Source organism: Myotis daubentonii, chromosome 16, assembly GCF_963259705.1.
Source record: "Myotis daubentonii chromosome 16, mMyoDau2.1, whole genome shotgun sequence".
Lineage (NCBI taxonomy): Eukaryota > Metazoa > Chordata > Mammalia > Chiroptera > Vespertilionidae > Myotis > Myotis daubentonii.
In genome coordinates, this window is record NC_081855.1 from 52,923,022 (window position 1) to 52,941,697 (window position 18,676).

Sequence of the window (18,676 nt, forward strand, 5' to 3'; positions counted from 1 at the left end):
GCGTGTCCCGCGCTTAGGGAACAATCGCTAAAACTGCCTTTGCTTTCAAATAAGCTGCAACTGACGTTGAGTCTGTTTGCTTCTCTGTCAGCCATTGTACCTTTGCTGTTCTGACTGTATGTACTTGGAAGCAAAAAGCAAACATTTCTTTTCAGCGACTTTTTCCTTGTTTTATAAACCACCTGCACTCCACGGGAGGGACTCAGACTACGGCCTGCTCCTTAGGCCCGCTCCGCGAACTCACCTGTGAAAAGACCCCTCGTGTTCGGGAAAATGGGGGAGTCCGAGGTGACATAGCCCACCCTTTCCAGGTTTCCTCAAACACTGGCCTGGAAACTTAAGAATTTTACAATTTGTTTTAAAATCTAAGCCCTACGAAATGTCTTCCAGATGTCTTAGCAATCACTGGTTTGGTAGCAAAAATAATAATTATAAGCTTAAGAACTGACAACCACTGGTGAGCTCCATTTTGTCCACAGAGCGATTTTTTAAAATTTATCTCTTAAAAAAATATATATATTTTATTGATTTTTTACAGAGAGGAAGGGAGAGAGATAGAGAGCCAGAAACATCAATGAGAGAGAAATATCGATCAGCTGCCTCCTGCACATCCCCCACTGGGGAAATGCCCGCAACCCAGGTACATGCCCTTGACCGGAATCGAACCCGGGACCCTTCAGTCCGCAGGCCGACGCTCTATCCACTGAGCCAAACCGGTTTCGGCTAAAATTTATCTCTTTATTAAAAATATTTTTGTATTGAGTTCAGAGAAGGGACAGGGAGAGAGAGATAGAAACATCAAGGATGAGAGTCATTGATCGGCTGTCTCCTGCACGCCCCCTACTGGGGACTGAGCCTGCACATGCCCTGACCTGGAATCAAACCGTGACCTTCTGGTTCATGGTCAACACTCAACCATGACCAAGCCGGCTAGGGTCGCAGCCCAATTTTTAACGGCCCTGTCTGATGTCTTCCCGCTTTTGTAACCTTGAAAAAATAGCATGGCTAAGTCACTGTAAAGCAGACGACGAAACAGGTGCTCTGAAAAGGCCACAGAGACCTGCCAGGTCTGGCTGACAGCAAAACCGGTCGGAGAAAAATGTCAAGAGTTTTAAAATTAGGTCAAAGAAAACAGCTATTTTTTAAAATCATCTTCTCATTTTCCTTTCACTCAAAATCAAAACATAACAGAAATGTCCAACTGCTTAAAATGGAGTCTTAACCACAAACTCGACTGCTAAAATCCAAAAAGAGAATGAGCACACTGTTTGAGTGCTCAGGGTGTACCAAGCTGCTGGAAGCACTTTATACACGCATCCTCTCATTTCAATTCCCACAGGACCTCTATGAAGGAGGTACCGCTGCGATGCCCATTCTACAGATGAGGAAACTGCGGCTGATGGATCATATGTGTGTCTCTTGCCAAGAACCCACACCTTTGCTACATAGCACTTCTTTTTTTTAAATGTTTTTATTGATTTTAGAGAGAGAAAGGGAAAGGGTTAGAGAGATAGAAACACTGATGAGAGAGAAACATCATCCATCAGTTGCCTCCTGCACATGCCCCACAGGGGATCGAGCCCGCAACCTGGGCATGTGCCCTGACCTGGAACTGAACTGGCAGCCTTTTGGTTCCTGGGTTGATGCTCAACCGCTGAGCTACACTGGCTGGGCCAGAACCATTGGCTTTCAATCGAATGTCTTTCGTAGCCTCCTGAGCATCCAACACAGGACTGGTTAACATATTAAGGACTCAGTCACACGCCAGTCAAGGACATTAAGTTTGGAGTGTGAGCTTCGTGATCGCCTCTGTCAGTCAAGGTGTTGACTGACGCCCAGGTCCCCTCCATCAGCTGTGACGCCTGCCTGGCTATTTGTTGAAGGCAGAGGCTCAGGGTATCTGCAAACAGGTAAGTAAAATAGCCACCACCTCTTTCTGCAAATGTCACCTCCAGTGGACACAGGCTGATAAACACTGCCATAAAGATGAGCTGTCAAGACGACTGCGTTAGCCTCTCTATCCCATCGGCATCTCGGCCAAGAGCAAACACCAAATGTCTGAATCCCACCGGGCAGCAATGTGGAATTCAACCTTCTGTCCAGCCCCTCTGTCCACTCATTTATGGACACAGCCTGCCCTTTGCCAGATCGAATCTCCCTTCCTTTTCTTCACTCTCTGTTCACTTGCTGTCTGATTCCTCTCCTTTTCTTTTTTTCTTCCATTCTGCTTTCTCCCTTGCCATTTCTCCAGCTCAGGAGAGTTCCATTTCCTCTTTCCCTGTCCCTGGGTCATTCTGCCTTTCCCCGTGTTAGCGGCTCCCCGTCCTCATTCCATCCTCACACTATGAGAACACAGGCCTCCCTCCGCATCGTCGGGGCACAGGGATAAGATTCAGCAGGTTCACGGTACAGCGTGAACAGGGAGGCGCCGTGAGCGCAGCCGCCTGATCGGAAACCAGGCATTGCAACGAGTGTGGTGGGACTGGGAACCGTCCTCCTGCGGTCAGTATTCCAACGGTTAGGCAACTGCTAGCCAAAGACCCCTTGGCCCTTCCTGTATGCATGACACCATTCACTCACTTGGCAAATATTTGTGGAATCACTGAGTTTGGGAACCAAGGTCTGTGGGGCCCTTTCCCAGATGCTAGACTGCATTTCGCATAAAGGAAAGAGAGCAGGTGGTGTCTGAAAAAAAAAAAAAAAAATCTGTGAAAAATCCTTCTAATTTCAGGCATCATGCTGGTGTGGTTTTTCTATTTCTATTAAAAAGTAAGAAGCCCAGCCCCTCAACGTTCAGAATGAGAGAAGAGTTCCAATGAGCCCAGAAAAAAAATAGTAAGAATGTCAGAATATGTCCCCACGATTGAAAGACAGCCCTCCAATATGCAGACACTCGCCTACCAGGCATGGCCACCCCATGTGCCCTCTGCCCCCAGGCCTCTGGAGAGCCACCCCAGCTTGAGTCCCCAAACTTCCATGCCTTTATTTTTATATATATTTATTTCAAAGAGGGAAAGATAGAAACATCAATGATGACAATCACTGATCAGCTGCCTCCTGCATGCCCCCTACTGGGGATGAAGCCCAAAACCCGGGCATGTGTTCTGACTGGGAATCGAACCATAACCTCCTGGTTCATAGGTCGATGCTCAACTACTGAGCCACGCCAGCTGGGCAGCAGAGACCCACCTTCAGGCAAAGGGTAGGAAGCAGTGTGGGAACCATCTCAATGTTGCTCAGAATTGTTTGGCTCATCCGATGGTCTCTTGATGTCCTAAAGTTTTCTTTGAAGCTAAGAAGGTGACGAGGCAGAAAGATCAAGGACTTTAGAGTCAGATTGACCAGGGCCTGAGGACAGACTCAACTGTGACAGGTTCCTTGGTCCTCCTGAACCTGTTTTACCCATCGAGTGAGTGTAAGACCACCTCAGCTGCAGGATTATTGTGAGAATTAAAGATGATATATGCAAAGTGCCTAGATGGAGCCCCAAATTACAGCTGTTATAATTGGTGGAATGACTAGGTTGGATTTCAGGGGCCCAGGAGAATCTAAATATAATCTTTTGAATTCACACATTGGATGTTTAAAATTCTGCCCTTAAAGATTTAAGATGAAAAGAAGAAAACGTGATATTAAGAGTCACTGCACAATACACACACACACACACACACACACACACACACACACACACACACACACACTCATCCTGAAAGCAAAACAATCGATGGCAATAAAATAGGGGGAGGGGGGGAGCTTTACTCATATATCTCCAAGAGGGAAAAAAAAGACTTCAGTTCTCATCTCTGCCCGTCTGTCCCTAGCACAGCACCCAGTCCGGCCGCTGAAGCTGGGGTCTCTGCCCAATCCTGGCTCTGACAGGGCGAGAAGGCAGAAGGCAGAGGACAGGGCTACTGCCTCTAACTTAGAAAGGAGACCGGAGAGTATAAAGTCAAAGCCCGTTCCTTCGAGGCTGTTAGATGCTGGGTCCTGCAGGCAGAAGAGCAACAGTGGCATCTACAGGGCAGCAGATGAACTTGGCCGGGGAAGCAGAGAGGAAGGTTAGGGAAAGCACTGCCTTCAGAACACACCCCCACAGAGGAGGCATCAGCTGCAGAGCTCGCCTCTTCTCTATACACCTGTAAAGACAGGTGTGTGCACAAGTGCAAGCCACCGTAAACAAGCCCGTAGGTCCCCACGCCCTAACTGCTATGTTGACATTCCTTGCTCTGGCTGTTAGAAACTCATCAGGCAGCCCACCCAGTGTGGCTCAGTGGTTGAGCATCAACCCATGAACCAAGAGGTCACTGGTTCCATTCCCAGTCTCTCATCAATGTTTCTATTTCTCTATCCCTCTCCCTTCCTCTGTCTCTAAAAAACAAAACAACAAAACATTTTTTATAAAAGACATCAGACAAACTCATGGAGCTGGAAACTTGGGGAGCGTGTCAGCACAGTCTCTAGGGCTGGCAACCAAAACTGATTTTTCAAAGAAATGAAATCTGTCATTAAGATATTAGACAAGTCATAGAATCTCTGGGGAAGGTAGGGAACTGGGCTCAGGGGGCAGAGAGGAACAAAGGGAGCTAAACATTCAGAACCCGGGAGGCTATCACTACGGTCACCCACCGCTGCACCGGCACTGGGGGCTGGGCCCGGCAGCTGGATGTCTCAGAGAATGGCTGCTTCCTCTGCCAACAGTGAGATCTCCATCGTCCCTGCTTCGTGGCACCACTAGCTCTCCATTTAAAGTCCTAGGTCAGTGATGGTGAACCTTTTGAGCTCGGTGTGTCAGCATTTGAAAAACCCTAACTTAACTCTGGTGCCGTGTCACATATAGAAGTTTTTGACATTTGCAACCATAGTAAAACAAAGACTTATATTTTTGATATTTATTTTATATATTTAAATGCCATTTAACAAAGAAAAATCAACCAAAACAATGAGTTCGCATGTCACCTCTGACACGTGTGTCACAGGTTCGCCATCTCTGTCCTAGGTGGTTGTGTCTGATTGGCCGATAACAGAGTAGCTGTAAGGGGAAAAGATCTTGCCATACAGAGGCGACTTCCCCAGACACAGAAGAGATTTTCTGCAGATGCTGGGCAGCCAAGCACAGACAAGGGTCCCCTACAGAATGGGATGCAGTGACAGCAAATTGCAGATCCATCACTGGGGAGTGTTTTTTGAGTTTGTGAGAAGTTGTGTGACAAAGTGGGAAAGGAAGGAGCCAGGAATTCAAAGGCCTAGGTCCAAGGGCTGATTCTGTCACTTATTAGCTACGTAACTTGGGCAGGTATAAATGAGCTTTCTGGGTTTTTGTCATGCATAGAATAATTATTCATACCAACCTGGTACATGAGATCATTTTGTTGAACAGGCTTTGAAAATTATACTATTACTGAGTAAATCCATTTGCCTCTGAGGGTCCCAGGTTATCCATTTGTAACATGAGAATGTTCCCTACATTGTAGGGCTACTGTGAGCTAAAGTTGAATATTATAAATGAACTAGGGGCCCAGTGCACAAAATTCATGCACATTAAAAGGGAATTAATTAGAGGAAATATTTTAATATTGCTATTTGCCCTTTCTCTATAATAGAAGTGTCAGAGATGAAAGAAAATTAGTAAAATGTATATGAAAATCTTCCTCCTGTCAGAGTCTGGGGCACACCGTGGGACCCAGAGTCAAGTCCCTGCCCACCTGCGTGCACCTTGAAATCGCGCAAGATCCAGACCTGGCCGGCCCCACCCCCACTGGGCGAGATCCAGACCCAGCCGGCCCCATCCCTCTCAAGCCCTGCCAGGTGGGGGGCGCAGCCTCAGGTCCCCCGACCCAGCCTGGTGCCATGCAGCCTCAGGTCCCTGATCGCTCATTACGGGAACCCCGCCTCTGCTGTGGGTGCAGCCATCTTGTGACAGCGTAAGGGTTAATTTGCATGTTACCTCTTTATTATATAGGATGGCTTGTTTACAGATTGAAATTATTTTATGTTTGGGGTTTGCATCAAGATAATGGAGGTGGTGGGTGAGAGAGGAAGTGGGCAGCAATATAAGACTGACCTTGAGTTATTACTAAGTATACCTAGCTGGTAGGCACATTATAGCATTCTCTCTACATCAGTATAGAAACCTTCAATAAATGTTTGTGTGTGTGTGTTTTAATGAAGTGCCACAGAAATACCTAGAAGAAACAGGCCACACTCTCCAAATTTTATTATTGAGTTGGTGTCAGGTGACGGATGCCTCCACCATCACCACCCTCCTGGGCACTGTTTTCTCAGGACTGTGGTCTTCCCTCCCTCCCATCCCCTCCTCCCGGACTGGCGGTGCCAAGGGAAGCCTGTATCAGGGAAACCCCTTCGGTGGCAAAACACTAGTTTGAAACGAAAACCCCCAAAGAACTAACCAACGTATTCATCAACAATAGAAAAACAAGCAAAACCAGTGCGCACACAGCCCCTGGAGGAGGGCAGCCTGTCCCTGCGCTCCGTCCCGGTTCAGAGCACCCGTGAGGTCACTCTTTCCAAAGAACAAACGCGGACTCACACGTCTCTTTTCCTACCACAGCATTAGGCTCGGGACCACGGGAAATGAGCCGCAAAGACGGCGCAGCAGGGAGCAGTGTTCGAGCTGCACGCCAGCCGCAGTCCAGTACCAGCGGCCGGCTCTGGCGTCCACCCGGCTCCGGGTGGCCCAGGACGCCGGGAGCCTGTGGGGTTCCCAGGGAAAGGGACCGACCGAGAGCGCCAGCCCCTCGCCGCCGGGGAACGACCACTGACCGGGGTCCTGATAGGCCCAGGGAGGGACGGGAGCATCCAGAGACTTCACAACCAGACGCCGGGTGTTTGATTACCGATCATGAACTCCGACGAGGAAAGGCTCCCCCTTGCGCTGGGAAGGGCTTCAGATCCCGGTGAGGCTGGGCCCACACACAGCCTGTCAGCCTTGGCGATCTAACCTAACCACGTGGTCTCCCTTTTTAAAAACGCCGCGCTGGGCATAAGCCGTTCAGCACCCGCCGGAAACAGGCCTTGCTGGCAGCGGGGCGGAAGTACTTCCGCCCCCAACCAAGATGGCGCCCGCGGCGGGGCCGCCGGACGGAAGTGACCTGCGGGGCGGCTGACGGGTCCATCATGGCGGCCACGGCCACCTCCGCCGCGTTCAAGCGGCTGGATCTGCGTGACCCCGCGGCGCTTTTCGAGACCCACGGAGCGGAGGAGATCCGAGGGCTGGAGCGCCAGGTTCGGGCCGAGATCGAGCACAAGAAAGAGGAGCTGCGGCAGATGGTGGGCGAGCGGTACCGCGACCTGATCGAGGCGGCCGACACCATCGGCCAGATGCGCCGCTGCGCCGAGGGGCTGGTGGACGCCGTGAAGGCCACCGACCAGTACTGCGCGCGTCTCCGCCAGGCGGGCTCGGCCGCGCCCCGGCCGCCGCGGGACCCGCAGGTCAGTCCCGAGCCCCGCCACCCCCGCGCGCGGACTCCCGCGGACCCGCCCGCGCGCAGCCTCACCTGCTCTCGGGGGGAGCGTGCGCCACTTCGGGGGCTCCTCTGCTCGGGGGCGCGGCCGGCAGGCCTCCCGCTGGCCGCTGACCCACCCGCCAGGCCATTTGGCTCCTGCGGGAGCCTCCCCGACTTCCGACCGGGAAGCCCTCGCCCCCTCGTGGGTTCCACGGGCTCCCAGCCCGACGTTAGCGGGAAACGCCAGGGGTCTCCCTCGCCTGACAGCGCGGCTTTCTCCCTGACGTTTCCTGACGTTCTTCTTAGCACAGGTTTCTCACGTTGACATCGTCCCGCCAGCCGTTCATTGCTGTTCATTGCTCATACCAGCCTTCCCCACCCCGTCCCCAAGTAGCGAGGCCACCCGTGGCTGGAGGGCCGCACCGGACTCCAGCATCAGGCCGCCCCCTGTAAGGGCGGCACATCCCCGTCGGTGCGCTCAGGTCATTCCCAGCCGGTGAGCCCCAGCGCTCCCTCCTCCCACCGCCAGTTAGACCTGCGGTGGAAGGACGCAGCCCCCAGCACACCCTCAGGTTGGAGCAGCCTGTTGTGTTCTGTGTTCGGAGGACAGTGCGGACTTAGGGACAGCGACAGCTTGAAAAGAAAAGGGCGCGAGGGCGAGAAAGGTAAACGAGGAATTTGTCCTTAAAAACCTGGGAGGAGAACCTTACAGCGACATGCAAGGAGAAACTGCAAAAGTACCGTGGAGCTCCATGTTGGAAGTTTTTAATATAACCCGGGTTTTAGAGGAAGTCAGGTCAGGTCAGGAGGCTGGGCTCACACAATAGAAGGCTGGGGCGGGCCGGTGTAGTTCAGTGGTTGAGCGCCGACCCATGAACCAGGAGATCACCATGGGATTCTGTTTAATTCTGAGTCAGGGCACATGCCTGGGTTGCAGGCTCAACCCGCAGTAGAGGCATGCAGGAGGCTGCTGATCAATGATTCTTTCTCATCATTGATGTTTCTATCCCTCTCTCCCTTCCTCTCTCTGAAATCAATAATAATAATAAAAATGTTAAGAAAATGGGTTGGAAATAGCTGATTTTTGAAATGAGTGACCTCATTCCTCTGTAAGCTGTACACAGAGTACATGTCCCTCCCTACGTGGCCAGCCTTTGTTACAACTGAGTCATGCTTCAAGGTTTATTAGTAAATTAATGTACTCTTGCTTGCTTTTAGAAATGTATTTATTTTTATAGTTGCTGTATCTGACTTAAACCCACCAAACGTTGCCTTTCTTTAAGGCACAAAGAAATGGAAGTCCCCCAGGTCCTGCTCTGACAGAGCTTACAATCTATAAGAAAAATGTAAACAATGTTCAGTCGCAGTAGAAAACATTTTAGCATTATGGTGATCGGTTCCCAAAATAATGGTGCACATTTACCATAAGACTTCCGAAGGAAGTGTTTCAGACTCGGTCCTTCCTCCTCAGCAAAGAGGAGGCTTGGACTGTGGGTCTGAAATGTGTAAAGACAATTAAAGCTGCTAATGAATTGAATGAAGGCAGGGTTCCTCACCCTTGTGCTGTTGACATTTGGGGCCGGGTCATTCTTTGTGGGAGTGGCTGTCCTGGAGATGTGTGGACGCATTCCTGGCCTCCATCTGTTAGATGCCGGTAGCACCCTCCCTCTCCCCCAACTGTGATCATCACAGATGTCTCCAGATACTGCCAGATGTTCCCTGGGAGATGAAATTGCCCCTCTGCCCCACACGTGCAAACCAACGGACTCCAGGGCCCCTGGAAGAAAGTAGTGGAGGATGGGAACCCTTGACCACCAGGCTGATACGAAGCAGTGAGGAGCCTTTAGAACCAAGCAAAGATAATATCTAAGCAGCTGCTGAAGAAGGTAAACTTGACAGCAAAGGAAAAAGGTAGATTGGAGGAGTAGTGAATGAACACAGCACAGGCTAAATGTTTTTGGGTTAATCTGAGTGTGAGGTGACACGATGATGACCTGCACTAGAGTCGTGGAAGTGTAACAGAAACTTCCATGGTCAAGATATCAAGAGAGCCCATCAGAAGGACATGAACTTCCTGGGAAGTTAGCAGTAGAGTGTGATGTGTGCTAAGATAGATAAGGAGGAGATGGCCAAGATGGTGGTTAGGGAGATGAATTTAGTTTTAAGGATACTGACAATGGAAGGGTGGTGACACCTACCAGGCAGCAGCACAAAAGGCTGGACTGGGCTTCAGAGGAGTGAGAGGACTAAAGATAAAGATGTGGCAGTAGTGATCTGCTTAGAGGTGATGCTTGAGGGAAGAGTCTGCTGAAGTAAAAGGACAAGACTGACAGGAGTGGAGGCATGAGGACCGAGACAAGTGAAGATTTGGTGGAGGGCTGGTGAATCGAACAGCCAGCAAGGAAGTCCATGATGCACTTGAAGAAGCAGGAGGTGTAGGAAGGCTGAACATCTGAAAAGGGAAGGAGAAGTGCACTCTAGAGGGGTCCATAGGGCTCCGTGCTATTGAGACATCACGGGAGCAGGGTAACCAGACTGTGAGATGACCAGAGTCAGTGTCCCTCTCCCTGGGCCTGAGCAAAGTGGCACGCCACAGGTAGGAGAAACCGGTGGGGTTGCACAGCACTCCCCACTCCAGGATTCCACCGCACTGCGCTTTGATGCCTTGCTGAAGGGCGCTGCATCAGGCTCGTTGAAAGCTGTGAACCCTAAAGTGTCCCCACACTGCAGCCTGCCAAACACCGCCCCTGCTTTCATTTGTTCCTCTGACCCTGTGCCTTTCCCTGTAGCCTCAGCCGGCCCGGGAGAAGTTCTACAGCATGGCTGCCCAGATCAAGCTCCTCTTAGAAATCCCTGAGAAGATCTGGAGCTCGATGGAAGCCTCCCAGTACCTCCACGCCACACAGCTGTACCTGCTCTGCTGCCACCTGCACAGCCTGCTCCAGCTGGATTCTTCCGGCTCCCGATACAGCCCTGTCCTCTCCCGCTTCCCCATACTCATCCGGCAGGTGGCAGCGGCCAGCCACTTCCGGTAGGTGGGTCCCGCATGATGATCTCTGGTGAGGGCTGCGCTTCACCGCTACAGCTTTGTGGAGGACGTCTTCTTTCCTGGGGCACCGAGGCTCTTGTCTCAAGATGTGAAAAGTCCCCTGGTGACCTCTGTCATCTTTCTAGGTCAACCATTCTGCATGAAAGCAAGATGCTGCTCAAATGCCAGGCTGGGTCGGACCAAGCAGTGGCGGAGGCCCTGTGCTCTATAATGCTCCTAGAAGAGAGTTCTCCTCGCCAAGCCCTGGCAGACTTCCTGTTGGCCAGAAAGGCAGCTATTCAGAAACTTCTCAACCAGCCGCACCATGGTGGGTACCACGGGAATGGGGAAGGATGAGCTGAGGGAGACTGAAGCATCCAGAGCATTTTCTGTTACTCAACTAAAGGAGAGGGTTGAAGAGGATGGTTTCTTCTCATAGGTGCTGGTGTCAAGGCTCAGATTTGCTCATTAGTGGAGTTGCTGGCCACCACTTTGAACCAAGCGCATGCTCTTTTCTACACTTTACCGGAAGGGCTGCTGCCAGACCCATCCCTGCCATGTGGCTTGCTCTTCTCAACTCTGGAGACCATCACAGGCCAGCATCCTACTGGTAAGCTCGTAGCCAGCCTTTTTTTATCTTCTGGCTCATTCAAATAATGTTTATTGATCATCTGCCATCTACTATGCTAGGCTCTGGGGATACAGCAGTGAACTGGACAAATATGGAACCCACCTTTGTAGAGGTAACAGTCTAGTGGTAGAGGCAGATTTTGAACCCAAATACACACATACCTGTTTCATATCAGTATTGGTCTTTGCTCTGAAGGTGAAGGTGAAGTACAAGTTAGCTTGGGAGCACTGACATGAGGGACCTCACCAATGTCACTTGCACTGGAGAAGTGATATTTAAACTGAAACCTAAAAGCTGAGTAAGACTTAGTCAGGTGAAGAAGGCAAGGAAAAGAGTGCCAGGCAAAGGGAAGAGGATGTGCAAAGGCCCTAAGGCACGAGTGGGCCTCCCGGAGTTGCACAGCGTGGGCCTCTGCCCTGCTGGAGGGAGCGGTCACCTCTGAAGAGCTGCAACTCACTGATCAGGATGAGTGGCCATCAGTTCTTCCCTCAGATCTTCAAGGGAGGTTGGAGGATGGTGAGAAACAGGAAACACACCTTTTTGACAACTTAAATTCTACTTTGCAAATGTTGAGGGCTGCACAGCACCCAGTACTTCTCTCTCTTCCCCATTCCATTCCTCGCTTTCCTTGCCTTCTCAGCCAATAGGATGACCGGAGCTGGAGGGAAGCCCTGGACGTACTCTTTACTTCCCTTTCCCCGCCTTTTCCAGGGCTCCGTCTGCCCTGCCCAGAGGAAGACTAGATGGTCTGTGGAAATTCCTTCTAGGTCCATTTTTTAATATGCGGTTCAGAGGATGGCCCGGTTCCTTCTCACTTGGCCTTCTCTTTAGAAAAGGGCATCGGCGTCCTCCAAGGAGAAATGAAGCTCTGCAGCTGGTTCAAGCACCTGCCGGCATCCATTGTCGAGTTCCGGCCGGCTCTGCGGACCCTCGCACATCCCATCAGCCAGGAGTACCTAACCGACACGCTGCAGAAATGGATCCACATGTGAGTAGCCAGGCTTTCCCGAGGCCGGCAGGCACCACCCTGGCAGCCTCGTGTGTGGCCATAGGGCCAGTGATGAGTGAGGGACCAGCCTGACCTGGATGATGCTCTCCACACTGCTCACTAGGTCATGTCGGCGCCTCACTCAGCCACCTGTCGCCAGCTTCATGAAAGGATACCCCCTACTGTGGGGAACCAAGAAGGAATCTGTCTTTCAAAATACTACGTAGAGGATTTTAAATCCTCTTTATGTACGAGTCCTGTCACCCTAAACTATTTAGTTTTTGAAGACACTCTGTAGGGCTCTCGACTTCCTTCCAGATGCCTCAGAGAAGCAAGGGTAGGCCTGGTGAAAGGGCCGCAGGCTCTCCCCCCATCCAGCCCGAAACGCTGTGTTCATGTGTATTTGTAACTGCTCTGAGAGAAGTACATTTATGTAATTGGAGGTTTTCAAACGGAGGCCTGCTCTTGCTCTTAATAAAGGTGTGGAATCACAAATCCAATGAGGCCTAAGGAAAATGATTGTGTTGCAGGTGCAAGGAAGACATTAAAAACGGGATCACCAGCCTGCTCATGTTCGTGAAGAGCATGAAAGGCCTGGCGGGGATCCGGGACGCCGTGTGGGAACTACTGACCAACGAGTCCACCAGTCGCAGCTGGGACGTGGTGTGCCGGCGGCTTCTGGAGAAGCCCCTCTCGTTGTGGGAGGATTTGATGCAGCAGCTGTTCCTTGACCGATTACAGGTACCGTGGGCAGTCCTGTGGCAGTCCCGTGGGCAGTCGGTTTTAAGCCAGTCCTAGTGTGATTTGTGACTGTCTGGGTTGAGTCCTGACGTGACCTCAGTGTGTTCTTTCCCTGCGGACTTACTCCAGGGAGTCCCAGCATGGCTTCTGGGGGGGAAGCGGGGTCTCTTCTACATCCGCACAGAGATCCCACCTCGGTGCTGGAAGAGCCCAGGCCTCTGTCAGGCGGTCGGGAACGTGTCTGTGTCCATCAGCGATGACTTTGTCCTCTGCCAGCGTCATGTCATCGGAGCCTGGTGGAGAACATTCGGAACGCTGGATGGACTGCCACGTGGTCCTCTTGTTTTGAGATTTCTGAAAGGAATTGCTTTTCTCATTCTGTTTTAGACGCTGACAAAAGAGGGCTTTGACTCCATCTCCATGAGCTCCAGGCAGCTCCTCACCTCCGCCTTGCAGGAGCTCGAGAGCAGCACCAGCAAGTCCGCTTCCAACAAGCACATCCACTTTGAGCACAACATGTCTCTCTTCCTGTGGTCCGAGAGTCCCGGTGACCTGCCTCCCGACGCCGCCTGGGTCAGCGTGGCGAGCCGGGGCCCGCTTGGCGGCAGTGGGCTCTCCATGAAAGCTCAAGGTGTCAGCCCTTGTGTCCAAAACTTCTGCGCTGCTCTAGATGCTAAACTGAAGGTGAAACTGGATGACCTCCTGGCTTACCTTCCCTCTGACGACTCGTCACTGCCCAAGGAGGTCACCCCCGTGCCAGCCAAGAACTGTGCCTTTGACAGGTACGCAGACGCCGGGACTGTGCAGGAGATGCTGCGGACGCACTCGGTGGCCTGCATCAAGCACATCACGGACTGCGTCCGGGCCGAGCTGCAGGGCATCGAGGAAGCTGTGCACAGCCCGCAGAATGCCCTGGGCCGTGACAAGCTGCATGCGGTCCTTTTCATGGCCAGGCTCTGCCAGTCCCTGGGAGAACTGTGTCCTCACCTGAAGCAGTGCATCCTGGGAAAGTCTGGGAGCTCTGAGAAACCAGCAAGGGATTCCAGGGCTCTGAAAAAACAAGGAAAGGGGAAAACGGAGAAAGTCCTACCTACGCAGGCCCAGTGGCAGGAAGTTAAGGAGCTCCTCCTGCAGCAGAGTGTGATGAGCTACCGGGTCTGGAGCTCAGCGGTGGTGCAAGTGAGTAGCGCAGCCACGTACTTGTCTCACTCCCCACTCATCCTCATCGTCTCCCTTTCACTATAGTCCAGTCTTGCCAACCTTGATCTTTTAACAGAAAGGGAATAACAATTCGTATTCCATACAGTTACTTACTTTCACTTTTCTCTGCCACACAGAGCAAATGTCAAACCTCTTCCATTCATTTTTAGTCTGGACTTAGACAGAAACCCTGGTGATTTTTCCCTTCCATCTAATGAGAAAGACCCTCTCTCTGGATATGGATCTGTACTTCCTGCTCTGCACCCTAAATATGTTCCCTATAGTCTCTGCTGTTGTCTTAAGAGCTGACACTCTCAGAGTAGTTAGCAACAACATTCCCTTTGCCGATACCAGTAATTAGCCAAGAGAAGAGTGACGTTTGCCACTCGCCACCCCACGTGACCTAAGCAGCAGAAGCTCTAGAATCTGAAACAAACTCTGCAGGATCTGAGTGGCCTCTCTGGGCATCTGCCTTTTATTACCAGGTTTTAGCTCATGGATTTGCCCAGTCATTACTTTTAGATGATGCTGGCTCGGTCCTGGCCACGGCCACCAGCTGGGATGAACTCGAAATTCAGGAGGAAGCGGAGTCTGGCAGCAGCATCACATCCAAGATCCGACTCCCTATCCAGGTAAGCCAGGGCCCCTGTCAGAGCCGGACTGAGACCGCTCTGAGGAAAGGAAAGAGCTTAGAAAATCACTCATGGTCAGCTGCTCAGGGTGAGCTGCAAGTAATAGTTACAACTTTCTGCTGGGGGTGGGGGAGGCCAAGTGGCCATGGGGCCAAGTAGATAGACTGCTCCAGAGTCTGTTATGATTCTTCCCTTTTGTAGCACGGGCCCTGCTCATGAACCACTTACCCTTTAGTGAAAACAGCAGCGTAAAAAGGTGCCACCGAGGGAATGACAGCCAGTGTCACTCGGATCTGTTAGCTGGGCTGTGAGAGGGGCTGATTGGAGAGGTCAAGGTCTTGGTGTGAAGACAGGATAGATGGACCTGTATTTACTGCCTCTCATTTAATCGGTGCAAGATGGACCCATATTTACTGCGCCTCATTTAATCGGTGCAAGTTGGCGACTGGGTGCTCCTTTGTTCTTTCAGCCGTCCTGGTATGTGCAGTCCTTCCTGTTCAGCTTGTGCCAGGAAATTAATCGGGTTGGAGGCCATGCCTTGCCCAAGGTGACGCTGCAGGAGATGCTGAAAAACTGTGTGGCTCAAGTAGTAGCTGCCTATGAGAAACTCTCAGAAGGAAAAGAGATGAAGGTAGGTGTTTGAAGTTTTCTCCATTAAACACTGAAATAAACCTGAGCTTTCTCTGGGCTCTAGGCAGCGCACAGCAAGGACTCTGGGTGCTGAGGGTCACTGAGCCCAGGCTATCGAGTTCGTAATGGCTGCGAGTTTAATTACACCGTCCTCAGGGGTCAGGCAGGTCTTCATAAAAAGGCAGTCAGTACAGTGGGAGGAGGAAGGCCTCCAAGTAACAAAGACCCCTCCTGACCAGGCACGGTCACACACCGGGGTTTGGGGCGAATCATTTACATCTCGGGATCAAATGTGGCCTCTTAAACTTCTCTGGGGCTGGGAGGAAGCTGGGAGGATTACAAAGCACAGCCGTGGCACACGAGGTATTTGAGTCCCTGCCCCCCCCCTCCCCTCTCACCCATGGTCTGGGAAGCATTCTGCCCTCGTGGCATATGCCCACTTCATTAGTAACACTTTTAAGACAGGCCCACCTCCCAGTTGGGGAAGAATTCAGGTAAGCCTTCTCTCCTGAGCTTGCTCACAAGGCCTCTCCTTCATGCAAGGGGCGTTTTCCCTTTAAAACCCTGCGGTTGGGTTTTAAGACCAAGTTTCTAACCTGTTTTGTTGTGAGATTAAAGTGGTATGAATGGAAAAAACATCTGCTTCTGAAATAAGCTGGGACTCAACCAACCCGTGACGCTGTTTATTATGTGCAGAGAAGTCATCTCCTTTAATGGGCGGGGCATTGGTTTGCAGAGAGAAGGTGCATTTCCAATGACCCAGAACCGGGCGCTGCAGCTGCTTTACGACCTGCGGTACCTCAGCACTGTGCTCACAGCCAAGGGTGAAGAGGTGAAAAGTGGCCGCAGCAAACATGACTCCAGGTAGCCTCACCCCAGCTCTCCCAGTACAGCCCCTGCCCAATGCAAGAAGCCCCTTTCCCGGGGAGCCACCAGCCAGCCGCGCTGCACAGGAGCTGTGCTTGTTTTACACAGGAAGCTCCTGTTGCCAGCAAGATAAATACTGACCAGCTGCTGGGTACATTCCACGGCCAGGCGGAGTGAGTGGGATCTCATTCCTCTTCTCCAGACAGCCTACCAACTGCTGGGTATAATTGGAGCCTCCAGTGCCCTCCCTAAACACAGCATGGGAAAAATGGACTTGTCTTAGACGTCCCATCAGCTCAAAACTCTTGAGGATTATTAAGCACAACAATTAGTAACAAGTGGTGCTGAGCCAGCAATTAAGAATAAATCCAGCTCCAGGATTTCCATAGCATTCAAGTACCAGAAAATGGGTTTTTGTCCTAAAATCTGGAGACTCATCATCCTAATCCTTATCCTTTTTTTCAGAATTGAGAAAGTGACTGACTACTTGGAAGCACTCATTGATCCCTTTGACCTGGATGTGTTCACACCACACCTCAACAGCAACCTCACACGCCTGGTGCAGCGAACTTCTGTAAGCCAGTCCCTGTGAAAGATAAACCCGTTCTAGTGCTATCGCTCCTGGAGGCAGTGCTGGGGAGGAGGGGGTGGGGGGCGGGGCAGGACGCAAGCTGAGGTTAGTTATTAAGACTGAAAGAGGATTAGGTAAGATCTCACTGCTGAGATCTGACCCCATTCATGGTAGATAAGGATTATTCAGGTTTTATCCAGGCCTCAGAAAGGAATAAAAGAGCCATGTGACTGAGATTCTGACAGGTGGTAATTTTTAAGCATTCACACACTGAAAAGAACGTTCCCCAAAATGATGGTGATCACAAAATGACTGACTACTGACAGCAGCAGCTTAAACTGGCCAATAAACCCACTGTGTTTTTGTACCCCCTTCTTGTCTGTCAGGTTCTATTTGGACTGGTTACTGGTACAGAGAATCAGTTCACCCCCAGGAGCAGCACATTCAACTCGCAAGAACCCCATAACATACTGCCGCTGGCATCGAGTCAGATCAGGTAACAATCCCACCAGGCTTCTGCTGGCCCCCAGCTTCCTGTTCATGCCACTGAAATGCCTTCATCTTGTCTTGAAGGTTTGGACTTCTTCCACTCAGCATGACAAGCACTCGAAAGGCCAAATCAACCAGCAGAAGCATCGAATCCAAAGCCCAGGTTAGTGCAGAAATCAAAAGGTTCATCCCTATGGATCCTGTCCCATTTCCCACCAAACCACCCAATCGGCTCCCCTTAAAGAATCGATAAAGAACTGGATGACAAAATGCACTAATGCTGCTTTTAATGGCGGCGCAATATAGAAGTACAGGCTTTACTAGCTTGAGCTGCGAGGTTTAAAAGGTGCTCATTTACACTATCAAGTAGCCTCATCTAGAAACAGACCTCAGGCTGCCGAGGCTGGAGAGCTGCAGGACAGGAAGGAGGTTGTTCTTGGGTTTTGTAGGATAAGAGAGTGAACTGCTAACCCAGCACTATCGTTATACTTGTTTGGGAAAAAAAGGTTGGTTTTGGTGATGGTTTCATCTTCCATTTCTTTTACTTGGGTGGTAAATAAAAGGAAATTTGCCTTGAGTTTTACATTTTCTTGTTAATACACGTTTTGTTTCAGGAGGTTGCCATCCATTAGCCTGCAGGAGGAGTCCTGGGTATTTCTGCATTGTGTTGTATACATGTGTGTTTGAGAGCTCAAATGCTGGCTTCTTATAGCATTTAGTTGTTTACTTTATTGCTAGACAAAACAATAGCAATGAATCCTTTCCACATTCCCTGCCACAAACCCATTAAGATCCAAAATCCTTGTCAAACATCTGGTTTTAAAACTTGAGAGATGGTAGTAAAAAAAAAAAAATTCTTGCACAAACCATCTACTCCATAAGCAGTGGCCTGTGCAGTAACTTCCCTCCCCAATTCTAAATTCCTGCTTCAAGTAACTGACCTTTACATTCTGTCCATAGTAGAGGAACCACCACGGAAAGGTGTAGATTTACCCTTTCCTACAGTAGTTCCATCTGCAAAGTTTAGTTGTCCCCATGTCCTCTTCAATCCCCTGAACTAGAGCTGCCCATGCTTCTCAGGTCTGTGTGCTGTGTGCACTCGGAGTGGGGTGGGGTGGGGGCGTGGCGGAGGGTGAGCAGGCAGGAGGATCTGGGTGGACTCTAAGGCACTTTCCTCTCCATGCCATGGCAGGTTGTCCCCCCGGCACTCTCCCGAGCAGATGACCCGACGCATCCCGGCTCCTTATTCAGACAGTTTGTCAGTGAGGACGAAGACTCTACACCTTCCTTATTCAAACTTGGTTGGCTCTCTAGTATGACTAAGTAACATGGGACATGGCCATCACTCTCTAAATAAATACTACTGCATCATTTCTACTAACGGTGCCTCTGCTCATCTGTTTCTAAGCCACACTAGTCTGTCCAGTCTCAGTGGT

At 50.9% G+C, this 18,676-nt stretch overlaps 1 protein-coding gene and 1 long non-coding RNA gene across 3 annotated transcripts; one reads left to right on the forward strand and one right to left on the reverse strand.

Moving 5' to 3' along the window:
- Nucleotides 1-964: 964 nt before the first annotated feature.
- Nucleotides 965-7,856, reverse strand: LOC132219046 (uncharacterized). Its single transcript, XR_009449358.1, has 3 exons — nt 7,515-7,856; nt 3,190-3,292; nt 965-2,685 (listed from the first exon to the last, which is right to left on the reverse strand). It is a non-coding gene; the product is annotated as an uncharacterized LOC132219046 (long non-coding RNA).
- COG1 (component of oligomeric golgi complex 1) lies at nt 7,073-18,621 on the forward strand. Of its 2 annotated transcripts, none has more exons than XM_059671055.1 (14): nt 7,073-7,449; nt 10,253-10,494; nt 10,638-10,819; nt 10,931-11,101; nt 11,954-12,110; nt 12,641-12,851; nt 13,239-14,030; nt 14,537-14,683; nt 15,153-15,314; nt 16,050-16,177; nt 16,646-16,754; nt 17,138-17,247; nt 17,325-17,403; nt 17,855-18,621. In XM_059671055.1, the coding sequence occupies exons 1-14, from the start codon at nt 7,135-7,137 to the stop codon at nt 17,870-17,872; spliced, it is 2,823 nt and encodes a 940-aa protein (XP_059527038.1). In that variant the 5' UTR covers nt 7,073-7,134; the 3' UTR covers nt 17,873-18,621. The 2 variants fall into 2 exon arrangements, with proteins under 2 accessions (XP_059527038.1, XP_059527037.1); XM_059671054.1 differs by having other exon boundaries at nt 7,074-7,449; nt 18,433-18,621.
- The last annotated feature ends 55 nt before the right edge of the window (nt 18,622-18,676 follow it).